The 13,258-nt window shown below is 32.6% G+C and overlaps 3 protein-coding genes across 4 annotated transcripts in view; 1 reads left to right on the plus strand and 2 right to left on the minus strand.

Annotated features, from left to right (window-relative positions):
* Positions 1 to 61: 61 nt before the first annotated feature.
* Positions 62 to 1,978, minus strand: LOC100263132 (membrane protein PM19L). The gene is made up of 4 exons (XM_002277382.4): positions 970 to 1,978; positions 640 to 859; positions 503 to 548; positions 62 to 398 (listed from the first exon to the last, which is right to left on the minus strand). Exons 1-4 carry the CDS (start codon positions 1,094 to 1,096, stop codon positions 285 to 287), a joined length of 507 nt encoding a protein of 168 aa, XP_002277418.1. The 5' UTR covers positions 1,097 to 1,978; the 3' UTR covers positions 62 to 284.
* A 27-nt stretch (positions 1,979 to 2,005) lies between these two features.
* On the minus strand, positions 2,006 to 6,404 carry LOC100261413 (glutamine synthetase leaf isozyme, chloroplastic). The gene is made up of 14 exons (XM_002279461.4): positions 6,075 to 6,404; positions 5,359 to 5,624; positions 5,127 to 5,166; positions 4,953 to 5,056; positions 4,805 to 4,853; positions 4,439 to 4,545; positions 4,062 to 4,149; positions 3,787 to 3,915; positions 3,634 to 3,708; positions 3,294 to 3,347; positions 3,175 to 3,212; positions 2,867 to 3,026; positions 2,700 to 2,760; positions 2,006 to 2,301 (listed from the first exon to the last, which is right to left on the minus strand). Exons 2-14 carry the CDS (start codon positions 5,610 to 5,612, stop codon positions 2,162 to 2,164), a joined length of 1,299 nt encoding a protein of 432 aa, XP_002279497.1. The 5' UTR covers positions 5,613 to 5,624; positions 6,075 to 6,404; the 3' UTR covers positions 2,006 to 2,161.
* Positions 6,405 to 11,808: 5,404 nt separating this feature from the next.
* Positions 11,809 to 13,258, plus strand: part of LOC100257995 (uncharacterized) — a 30,964-nt gene continuing 29,514 nt past the window's right edge. For both annotated transcript variants that reach the window (XM_019220031.2, XM_010651550.3), the window contains exon 1: positions 11,809 to 12,134. In XM_019220031.2, coding sequence (XP_019075576.1) covers positions 12,097 to 12,134 — 38 coding nt within the window. In that variant the 5' untranslated portion in view covers positions 11,809 to 12,096. The remainder of the gene's footprint in view (positions 12,135 to 13,258) is intronic.

Raw genomic sequence — 13,258 nt, forward strand, 5'->3', positions numbered from 1 at the left:
GTATCGACATCGTTACTTGGCCATTGGAAAGTCATTAACTGCCTGGTCTACTGTAGGAATATTAAAAAATTTATGAACTTGCTTCTCGTGATCAAATAAGAATATATGTGATACAATTCCATGGTCCATTTCCATAGCCGCCCAGATCAGTCCAATACAATATAGTTACAGACAACCGTTACAAATCACACAAGAAAGGCAAATACCTCCACACACAATTCAGTGCTCAGACTAGAAACAGAACCAGACAACTGGTAGCAGTCTTCATGGACTGAAAGCTCAGATCATCTCATCATTCTGAGACGCGACTGTTCCACGTTTTCAACCCCAGCTTGGATCATGCCCATGCAAAGCAATTGTGTTGCGCTCACAATAATTGTCAGGGCCTCGAGAGCTCTCTGTGTATCAATGCAACACCATCATTATATAATCTGAAAAACCTTGGTTTTAAGCAGCAATGGAAGTTTAGTTGGCTAGCTATCAATGTCGGTCAGTAGCTTACCAAGGTTGAATCAGCCCACCCTATATGGATTTCTTTACATGCCAATCTGCAGAGGGAATGAATGATGATACATGGGTTCATTGCAGATACTAAAGGGGGAAAATGTAAATGAAGGGACAGAGCTATTTGTTTATTACCCCATGGCTAGCAGAGTGAGCAGCCAAGTTAGGAGAGAAGAGGCAGTTGCAGCATGAAGGTTGGAGGGGTTCCATTGAATGACATTGATGATGCTTATGATTGAGGACACCATGCCCACGACTCCAGCAATGAGGGAATAGATGATGAAGAAACCACTTGCCATGTTTCCCACTGGAAAGTATATTGGAAATATGCGAGCTGGGATCGATAAAACAGATGCTGCACCATGAAATTAGATGAAATTGTGATCAAGTTATTTCCACCCTCACTCTTGTCTAGATGTTCATGGAATAGAGCAAATTAATCATAGCCTGTTATACTTGGATTACCTGCTTCGCGAGATCTTTCAATCCCATGATTTACAGCCCATGAAGCAATAATCGTTATGATCCCATACAGCAGAAAATTGAGGATTAAGAAGCCGATTGCTGCTGATTTGGAAGCCCCAGTAGCCATGGCCCTAGGAGCTCAGAAACTGGAAGAGAGAGGCCTTGCTTGGGTTATACCCTTCTTGGACTCTCAAGGAGGGAATATATATACACAAGAGTAGTTCCTTCCCTTGCCAGACAGAAGGGTTGCATCCTACTGTTTTCTGAATGTTCTCTACCTTTCCTTGTATTAATGGAGTGTCTTAAATTCAAAGAAATGGTCTAAATTCCTTGCCCTTTTTGTTGGGTTTGCCTTGTGGAAGGGCAAAGAATCTCTGTATTCCAAATTGTAGAACCAGCTAGTTTGCTTTGGTTACATGTCTAACTCTACATTGCAGGGCACAACTTTAGCTGCATTAAGTATTGTTTTCATTTGAGTCTCACAGACAATTATAAACAGGGAAACAATAAAAGAAATATCAATTTTAACCTCCCTATTTCTGTTCAAAAGGTGAGTTGGGAAAACTTGTTTCTTTCCTTTCTTTGCCTCTTACCTTTTTCCCTTTTCCCTTTTCCTTGCAGTTACTCATTAGGCATCTTTTTTCCCCTCAAGACATCATTGTGCTTTCAGGCATTGCTGCTGAAAACATTTACCAGAACAAATTTCTTCTCTCCCTTGGTCGTTTGGTGCATGTAGTTGGTCCATTCTACAAGATTTTCAGAGCAATCATGCCCTGTTAGTTTGTGAGAAGATGGAAAAGGAATTGCAATAGTAGGGTATCCTGATGAGAATACATGGTGGTTTCTGGAAAAACCAATGAAATGGAATGGCTACTGTCTTACAACATCACCACCATCTTCCAATATGCTGAGTGAATGCCACTCCACTATCCATCATTTTTTCAAGAGAAGATATAAAATTTTGAGCTATTGCTAGAACCTAATGGTGCAAATATTCAAGTGAAATATCCTTAAAACTGAAAAAGAGGGCCAGGAAGACACAACCACCACTTCAAGGACTTTATTTACAGGAGTTTTCTCTACAGAATCTAGCAGAAAAGTGCAAAAAAATTATTCCTTGCACATCACCTAACAAATTAATCCCGGGTGATTGTTCTCTGAGTCCCTTCATACCATCTTCAATAAAATGAATTTAGACCTTCAATGCCAGCTTCTGAGCTGCAAGAGCTTCAGCCTCTAGTGTTGGCTCCCATAGTATTGTAGTTTCTGCTAGTAACGAGGTCACAATGTAAGGATCCATGTTTGAAGCTGGACGGCGATCTTCCAAATAACCTAACAAGAAGATAAAACAGGACATAAGAAATGGAAAAGCAATCTCAAAAAGAAAATATCAGAAATAGGAAAAAATATTCAAAATGATATTGTTAGGAAACCACTGCACATAATAGTGTCAAGCCCAAATATGTTGATGAAAAATCAAGGATTTATTCATGGCAATTACATGTTGGATCTTGTGGTTTAAAGGAGAACTAAATCGTGGATAAGTATATTGATCAAGACTTTAACTCTATTCAATCGAAGCAAATATGTTGCCTACAAACCATTGTTCTGTCTGTGATGTAAATATCAGGTAAGTTCCAGTAGAACTACAAAGTTAAGAGTATCCTACGTTTTTCCCTAGTATGACACAGAGCCTTTAAGAGAACTTGAGGTACTGTGAGTGGTAATACCTTTGCCTTGCTTCTCAGTGTCACGCCCCACACGAACTGAACAACCACGGTTAGCCACTCCCTGCATGTTGGATTCAAGCGATTTAACTATAAAAATATGAAGAAAGTTGTTTTTTATTTTATTTTTCTTGTCATTAAACATAAGGTGTGATTTTTCCAAGACATACCCAGGAAAATGTGTTGATGTTTGCTGTTTCATGCTTTCCTGTCAATCTTCTCTCATTTCCTTCTCCATAGGCACTGATATGTTCTTTGTGGCGAAGTGACAGATTCAGAATTGCCTTCTTTATCAGTTCATAGCCTCCATCTTCTCTCATGCTCTTTGTACTGAGAAAGAGATGATTACTCAACCAATTATTGACTATCAATATGATTTTAAATAATCTCTCTTAGTGTCTTTCCTCCTGTACACAAAAGTGTCAGCATATTTAACCAGAATGCATATTATCAAATGAGGAAAGATGAGTCAAAATACCTGTAATTGGTATGGCATCCTGCACCATTCCAATCCCCCTGTCAGAACAAAGAAGAAAACCATCTATGATTAGTCATGTTGAGAAAGAAATGATGAAACATGAAATGGATTTAAACTACCTCTATCGGCTTTGGATCAAGTGTGAGGACAACACCAGCTTGTTCAGTAATCCTCTGTTCAAAGAAAAAGGGAAAAAGAACAATTCATACTGTGTTAGAACATACACATGGCTTATGGCTACAATGGTACAAGAAGGTTTGATCATTGGCCATTATTCACATGATATAGACAAGATAAAAACATAAAGATCTCAAATTATGAAGTTTTGAGGGTAAGGAGAAATGAATATGTTTGGGAGTCAAAAGTGACAAGCATTTATAAGTGCACCAAAATTCATTTTAGTACCCTTTTCCTTAAAGTGGTTTCCGTATATGCCTGAAAATAAATGGAGATGATTACCTCAAGAATGTATCTAGAACACCAGATATGATCCCCAGCTTCAATACCAACACTAGGACCAACTTGATATTCCCACTGCAAAATGGCTCGAGTGATAAACTAGAATGGGGCCTGAAATATTCATATTGAGAAATAGAACAGAGATGTGAAAACCTGGCCTGGCATAACTTCCCCATTGGTGCCACTAATGTTAATTCCCGCATATAAACAAGCCTTGTAGTGAGCATCTGAGATGTCACGGCCAAATGACTTGTCAGCCCCAGCAGCACAGTAATAAGGACCCTAACCGAAAATGGAAAAACAAAACATTACAACATGGTAATTTCATTTTATATTACTTTGGTCACACCATTAAATTTATTGATTCCTATTAGTTTAAGGAACGTCAACAAAGCAACAGAATTATTTAATGGAGAAACAAGATTTACCTGAGGACCAGGATAGGCACCTACAGGCCAGCCCAAAGGCCACTTCACATTTGGTTGAAGCAAAGTGTACTCTTGCTCTATTCCAAACCTAATTTTGTAATAATCACAAAACATTAGCATTTCCCTTCTACATCCTCTAATTTGCTATTGAATGCTTAGAAACTTAAAAGGCAATAATAAAAATACGATAATTGTCACTGCTTTATATCAGAGAAAATAGGTTCACATTTGAAAACTAAACCAGTAAACATGAGAAAAAGGTAAGGGATTACTTGAACTTAATGGGCTGCCCTCTCCTCTAGTGGAATATAAAGGGATAGCTTAATTTGGAAAAACATGGGAAGCAAAACTTAAAATTGAAATAATAAGAAAATCACCATGGAACTTCGTCTATGACTTTCTTGTTACCAAAGATCTCAGCAGCCCTGTGGCGCTTGTTTGTAGGGATGGGCTCACCTGCTGGTGTGTATGAATCACAAATTACCTATGCAAATCATATTTACCATAGTGTTAATTAATTCAACTTCAAAACTCTAAACATAACTAATATACTGATTATACTACAAATAGCAATGGTGGTTCAGAACTAGTTGGAAAGAGTGAGCATGTATTCTTTTCTTTTTCAGTGAGAAAAAATACTAAAAAATTCCCTGTCATCACCAAGAACGGAAAAGGGAGAAGTATGATTGTTTTATACAGTATTTAAGTGTGATCAGTAGTTACTTTCCTTATAATGCACTTACCAAGATGTTGTTACCACCACGAAAAGGGTCCTTAAAGATTGCTTGAGGGCTGGAGAAAAAGTGAATTAAGATTATGTAGTGATAAAGATAAGAAAAATGAAACAAAAAAAAAAAAAAATACAGAATAGTGTCATTCTCCAAATCTTACTATAAAATCACTTCACTATCTTCTCCGGGTGCCTGTCCAGTACTCGATCCATCATAATTCCACTTGGGAAGCTCAGATGGGTGCTCCACAGGTTTGGAGATTGTCTGAAAATTTTAAAAGACATTAGCCATAAAGAAAGGAAGAGAAAAATAAGGAAAATTCACTTTGCAATACCCTTGACTTGCTACGCAGATCAATCCCAGTCCCACCAATCCTGTTTCAAGAAATGGAACAACAAATTTTCAAATTGTTAAAGTGTACTTATATGGAAATAAGAGTAACATAGCGCCATCGTATAGCCTACCATGAAACCTACTGTTCAACCACTGCTATAACAACAAACCCGAAAAAATTTATCTTTATGAGTGTCAGTGCATTATGGAAACATATGCAAAAGAACACATACCAAACGTATTCAGCAATGATCTTATCCGTGTATGGTCTGATGTCCATATTCAGCAGATCATCAAGCCTGTTGACGGTGCTGCTTTCAGACTTTGAAGCACACACTCTGAATTTAGTAGAAAATTTTGCTGTTCCTTTTGTTTTTTGTTTCAGGAACAGAGAGCCCCACATCTTTGTTGTAAAGGGACTTGCATTGGCAGGGTTTTTTGTCATTCTCATCTGCCATTGAGTAGATGGTGCCAAAATCTGTGCCATTTTCACCTAGCCCTGTGAAAAGTCAACAACCACACAAGAACTTTGAGATTAACGAAGACAAAAATATTAAACCAATCCACATATCGGATTGTTTTCACCGAAATGGGATCCTTAACATGTAAGATTGCTTTTACTTTTTAGATTGTTACACATTATGGTTGAAATTTATTTTCCTAGTGTTGAATTTATTTTTACTCAAGGCAATAAATTGCTGCAAAAAATGGGGAAAAAAAGGGCTGTAAATCATACTATTACATTGATTAGAACATGATCAAGGAATATATGATGAATAAACACAAAGTTCAGAAATTTTGATCATACAAACAACAATTAGATGCCCACATTATAGCCATTTCATCAGCTCATTTACATTTCAGATTCCAGAAACATTATCACTTTCTGCCTGATTGTAAACAACCCCACAAACCCATTTCTACTAGAATGTGTTGACAGAATACTCACCTGGGAGTCACTGGAAATGGGTTGAACAGCAAACTGAAAGGTGGGTTTTCCCAGAACTGGAGAGGGAGCAAGGGAGACAGGAAATGGATATGCAGAGACCAAATGGCTATTGTTGTGCTAGTCTTTAAATAAAGGTTTATTGACTTTTCATTTGGAGATAGGGCTATCAGCTATGGGTTTGAGTGGAGGAAAATCGTTTTTGGTCTCTTTGGAGACACCAAGGGAAGCTTGGACTGTATCTTCAACTATTATAAGATAAGGTTCTTGTCCCCGCTCTTGGTATCTTTTTCTTCACCTCTTCAGGGGTTTATTACCAAACCAAACCATATGAATCTGCAATTTCAATGGATAACTTTCATAAGTCATAAGTCATAAATGTGAAGATTATAGGAAAAGAAATACAAAAAAAAAAAAAAAAAATTGTATACATAGTATACTGCAAGAGGAATAATTAGGAGTTGAGAAAAGGATGGGTCTTTGGTACCAAACCATTTTTGCCCAATCTCATTTGAATATACCTGAAATAGACATGGATCAGAGTACAGGAAATACAAAGAATAAGACCAAGCAAGGTATTAAAAAATACTAGTAAGGTATAAAGATGTATTAAGTGAAGACCGGACAAATTCAGGTTATAGGATTCGAACTCAATATCATATGCCACTACTTAACCATAGTTCCAATATTCATCATGATCAACTAGACTTCCCTAATAGGTGTATTAAGTTATATATAATGTGATAACAAAATTATCAAAGTATATTTTTTTTTATACAAGTAAATTACCTTTTATCTATTAGTTTACCTATCCTTAAGGTATGCTTAGTTTGGACAAATTTGAGAAAAAGAAAATAAAAAGAAAAAATAGAAGGAAATTAAAATTAGATTTAAAGTTAATAAATTATTTTTATATACTATTTAAAACTATTTTCATATGCTTTTATTTTTATATATAAAGATTAAATAATTTTAAAATATATAAATTTATAATTAATTTTAACTATATTTGATTTTTTATATTTTTATAGTAAAATCAAAACGAGAAAATCATTTTCTTTAATGCTTTCTTGAAACTAAATATAACATGGAGTCACGTTTGGTCATCGGAGAATTTGAGGGAAAAAATGAAAGGAAGAAAAAAAAAGAATATTTTAAAATAGATTTAAAATTGATAAATTATTTTTAAATACTACTCCAAACTTATTTATTTTTATTTTATTTTTTATATAGAAATTTAAATAATTTAACATTTATGATTTTTAATTAATTGTAATCATATTTTATTTTCTTCTATATTTCAATATATTTTATAATAATGTCTTGCATCTAAACATAACATAAATTTATTCAAGTTTGTCTTGGAGTGCAATAACTAACAAGATGAGATTCTTCATCCCACTTTTCTTGCTTCAATAGTGGCAACATGGTGAAGATAAGATGCAGTCTAAGATACAATAATGATAGTTTCAATGCCTGCTTAGGGTTAATGAAGAATATAATATGTTTCTTTGAACAAAGTAGAACATGGGTTATGGAGATCTTAACTCTAGGGTCCCTATATTTTAGCATATCTTCTCCACTCCCCTTGAGTCTTAAATCCATTTCAAGAAGCATTACTTGTTATTTTAATGGAAAATAGATCACTATGACCTATTATTTTCTTTGATGGTTCATGAGAGTTTGAATTATTGACAAGAGGCAACTACTCCTCTTGGGTCACTTTCTACAACCCTAATGAGGAGAGACCCCTCTGGTGGACCTTTGCCCATTTCCTTTCACAAAAGGAGAGGTGGATTTGTTGACACATGGACAGCCAAATTATTAAAGAACAATTTATTTTGAATTGGGTTTTTAGATTCTAATTAAAATGGTAAACGAGAAAGACATGCAATAACACATGACTTATCGTGTCTCATGGAATTATAAGGTCAAACAATCAAATACCTCTTATGACACTCATTTCAAATCGTGTAAATATCATTTATTTTGGAGTCAAAGGGTTTTTGCGATTTTAAAACGCATGTGTATGATTGGGAATAACTCATACATATATGGAGCTAAAAACTTTTTTTCTTTACGATTCAGGATACACTAAAGCTATAAAATTTATGATCTTGATTATTGAAAATATGTAATAAAATTTAGGTTGTAAATGAAAGTATGAATATATATGATAATAGAATACAAATAAATGAGACTAAAATATAAAATAATCAAATAAAAAACAAACAAATAAGATAAAAAACTAAAGTCAAATTAGATTGATCATATCCTTTGACAAGCAATGGTTTTAAACTATATTGAAACCTAACTTATAATAAGACATGGCCCATGAAATCACCAAACATATGTGCTGCAAATGTGGGTGAGGGCCTACTAGGGTTAGTATTGTCATTCCCACTAAATGTCATTCATGACTAAAAACTGAAAGAAAATGGAGAATAATAATGGTCTGGTAATTGTTTTTTATAATAGTTTTTTGTTTTATATAATAAAAAAATTAGTAAAAAACATTTGGTAATTAGAAAATTATTTTATATTTTCTTTTTTTAAGAACATAAAATAACATATTTTCAGAAAACATCTTTTGATTGTTTTCATTTATTTTTTTAGAGTTATTTTAAAAAATAATTATACATATATGTATAATGATTAAAAATAGAACTCTATCTATAAAAATTATTTTTAAAATGTATTTTTAAATATTAAAAAAACTTTAGTTTCAAAACAAACTTTTGTTTTACAAAACATCAAAAAATCATTTTTAAAAATTATTCTTAAAAACGATTTTTCATAATTATTTTCAAAATCAATTACCAAAGAGGCCTAAGTTTCTTAGCATTGGGAAGGAATCATTAATACACTGAAGGCATTTCAGTGATATCTTAAGAACCCACACATTGGACTTTGAAGGGTTAGCATTGAATTGAGAATATATGTGAAAATTGAAATGATGTGGGCAGGGTAACAAATGTCAATTATTTTAAAGACACCATGAATAATCATAATGTAAATCAAAGTTGGAACCATTTAATTTATTAAGGTGGGTGGTACTTTCCATCATAAAGTTGTATGGAAGGTACATGGTCACCTTCCCTTCCCTTCCCTTTCCCCTCTATACCTAAGTGGCCATGCCTTTGAAGACACTAAACTTTTGCTACCCTTCTCTTCCCTCTTTAATATGCCCTTTTTACTTTAATTATACAAATGTTTCCTCAATTTGAATTCCCATTGTTGGACTCATAAATGAAAATAGAATTCTTAAACATCAGTTTCATAGAGTGGGTTGGAAAGTGTTTACGAAAGAATCATTTATAGAATATTTCTGAAAGATATTATATTTATTTTGTTTAATATTTTAAAAGTATTTTATCAATCTTGTCAAATGTTTTAGATTTAATAATTATTTTCTATTCATCATAAAAAAACATGTTTAACAACTAAAAATCAAAAAGCAATTTTATATTTTTTTAAATAAAAATAATTATTATTTTTTATTAAAAACAAAAATCATGGTATATTTGATTGTTTTAACTTATTTTTTTATTTTTTATTATTGTTTTAAAAAATAATTATGTAGATATAAAAAATGATTACAAATAAAGTATTACATACAAAAATTGTTTTAAAAATATTTTAGATTTTCAAACATATATATGTTGTACAAAACATTAGAAAATAATTTTTTAAAATTGTTTTTTAAAACACTTTTAAAATGGAGTCTTATTTTTTTTCCTCAAAATATTTTTTTACGTTAAAAGTGTTTTTTAAAAAGCATTGTGAAACTGACTTGTGATATATTTATATTTCAAAAATTTATATGATTTGTCTCTAGTTTGAAAAGTAAAATGAATTGCATATTAGATGTGATGAAAGCTAAAAAGGTAATGTTGAAGGAAGATTGAGCAAGTCCAAGGGGAAGGGTGCTATAGAAATAATTAATTAGAGTCAATGTGGTTGCATATGTCATGCTTGTGAAAATGCTAATGTGTTATCATTAAATATCATACCCGTCATCTACTTTACACTTCAAATTAAATAATTGGCCAAAATAGTTTCCTTTTAGGATTTGTTTTTATAGATCTTTCTTTTTTTAGCTTTGCTTTTCAAGATTTTTTTTTAATTTCTTTAAATTTTTATATATTTCCTTATATTTTTTCTATTTATTTTTTTTCTTATTGGAGTTAGGTTTAGGTACCCAAGTAGGCCGACTTACATAGTACCAATAAATGAGAGAAATAAGGGGAGTTTTAAAATTATTGAGAAACTGTCATTATTAAAAACAAAGTTTTTTTTTCTCTCAGATAGTTCTGTCTCCCCCTAAAAAACACCCAAAAGAGATAAATATGTTCATATCATTTCTCCAAATTTTTTTTTTTTTATGTTTTTCTTCATGAAAATAAATATCAAGACGCTCGTATTGTGAGAAGATAATGGTTATCACATTGGTAAGGTGAGAAAATTGATTAGTAAAACAAACATTTAGGGTTATTAGACATTTCAAAAGATAACTCGAAAACGTTATTTTTAATAATTTCTTTTAAGTTTTCAAACCAAATATAACTTATATATATATATATATATATATATATATATATAGTTAAGAGATTAGAAGAGATAAGTGAAATTAATCTTAAATCATATATATTTTTCAATTAATTTAATATTTTTATTTACCAATTTGCAATGGAGTGGTAAAGAACTCACTCAAAAGAGCCCTTGAGTGGCAATGATTGCCCATCAACCAAAATTAACTTAAACTAATTGAAGTTAGATTTGAAATTTTGAAGTTAGATGGGGGAAAATTTTGAAAGTAATAAAAGGACCAATTTAACCTTTAAATGGAAAGTGTCCAAAAGAAATACAACTCTCAAGATATTCTACAAACTATTTATTTGGATAGTACTATAGTTTTGTACACATTTACTAATATCCAAATCATTCTTTCATATATATATATATATTGGACCCCTCAGCCAAAAAATGCCAAAAAAAAAAAAAAATTGATTATCCCATAAATGAAATAACACAAATAGTTGTTGTTTACTAGGGATGAGAATTATACTCGATAAAATAATTATGACAAAATAAAATGATATGAATATTAAAAGTGTTTTAATTTGAAATATTTTTTTAATAAGTGTTTTTAAATTCTTATTCAAAAAATATAATAAATAATTTTAAAATTTTTTAAAAATGTCTTTTAAATTTGGTGATATCGCACATCATACTGGAAAAAAAGTTAATAACAATATATAGGTATCAACTTCTTTTAATCATGTAAACGTATTTTAAAATCATGATAACACATTTGAACTAGAGCGAATGATATTTATATAGTTGGATGTGAGTCATTATAATAAGTATTTTAGCTGATTCCTAATATTGGATTTCAGTGTGAAGATTTGTTTAATCCTGTAGGGTATTTAGATGTGAGCAGTTACAAAAAATTTTTAAGAGCTTTATATAAAAAAACGTTCCGATATTAATTTGGGTAATTTATTAAATAATTAAAGAAGATTATGAGAATTACTTATAAATTAAAATGGGCATTTCTAAAAGTGATTTTTTAAAATTTATATCATAAGTCATAAGATACACACGTGTGGAGTGCATACGCTCCAAAGCATCACACGTGCCTAAAAAGGCAAGAGATGAGCTCCAATGACAGCCTTCCACGTATCAGCAGCCACAGCTAGACAAGGGGAGTGGGGGAGGAGAGAGGGGCCATTTTTATATTTTTGTTTTTATGCTTTTGTTTTGTTTGTGTACGCTTTTGATTTTGTTTGGAAGGAAAGAAAAACAAGAGAGGCCGGTTTCCATCTCCTTCCTCCTCTTCCTTCTTCTGCTTTGGAAGTCGTCCGTTTCCCTTTCTTTTCTTTTCTTTCTCTTTCCTTCTTCTTCGTCTTTCACTTTCCTTAGTATCTTTATCATTAAGATGGTGGCGGTTTTCCGATTATCAAGAACCTGAAGCAGCTTAGAGAGAAGAAAATAGATCGTGATCTTCGAATCGTCTGAATCTATGGAACAGCTCGTCAACTTTATTATTCGTCCTCCCAGGTAACGCTAATTCACATCTTCGGTGCGAATCTATGCTCCGTTTGGTTTCTCAGAAAGTGAAGCAAAGGAAGATAAATTGAAATTTGAATCTTGTATTTTGGGCCTCAGAATTAGAAAGCAAGAAGTTTCACTGAAGTAGGCAAACCTAATACAATTACTCGACTTAACGTGCCGTCCTTTTTATTTTTCCCCCGCTTTTTACTTTGATAATAAAATGAATGCGAGATGTAAGATTCATGAGTTAATTTTCATTTTATTTTCTCCGCTTTTCTCAGAAACCAATCATTTTTCTTAATTTAATTCAGTGATTAATTTTCTGATGAATCTTTTTGTGTATATGTTTCAAATTGACAGTTTTTCCCCCTTCTAAACTCTGTTTTCAATTCCGCATTTCATGCTTAAATCGGGGACTCTTGAATTCTTGAGAACATGATAGTATTCAGTGGAATTTCGAGATGAAGCTTGAATGTGATTCTAGAATAGGCAGTATTAGATGTTTTAAATTTACTATGGGATTTGGTGGGATTGACATGTGAGGCACTGGGCTCTTTAGCTCCATATATACCTTTTATATTTCTTGCACACTTGTTCCGTCAGAACTACCAAGATTTAAGGTTTTAGAGGCAGAGAAAAAATTTCAGTAACACAACACCAAAAAAAATCGTACACAGTGTATACAGATCTTACATGGTTTCACTTAGAACTTTCGTGCGATTGTGAAATTGATGGAGTTTCACTACGGATAGAGATGACCACCAGCTCAGCTCGCGAAGTCTCCAAGCCTAAAAGATGGAACCCTCCATTTTAACCAAAGCCTTCAAGATTTGGGCCCTTTCCTTAAAATTTTGGCCAGGCATTTTTCTGCCTGACCTTTTCTTTTTGATAGGCAAACAGAGAATATATTTAGAGATCAGTGCCTCTCAAAAAGAGGCGCACCCAATGTATACAAAAGGCACTAAAGGGCAAAAAAACAACTGAACAAGATAGCCTGCATGTATCTATTCACAATGATGGCTATCTATCAAATCCAACATTGTGACAGTTTCCATTCTCATTACATCCCAAGACCATTCCCATTACAGTCTCCTTCAATCTTTGATTTGACTACTCCTCAGAGAAGATTC

Source organism: Vitis vinifera, chromosome 5, assembly GCF_030704535.1.
Source record: "Vitis vinifera cultivar Pinot Noir 40024 chromosome 5, ASM3070453v1".
NCBI classification, from domain to species: domain Eukaryota; kingdom Viridiplantae; phylum Streptophyta; class Magnoliopsida; order Vitales; family Vitaceae; genus Vitis; species Vitis vinifera.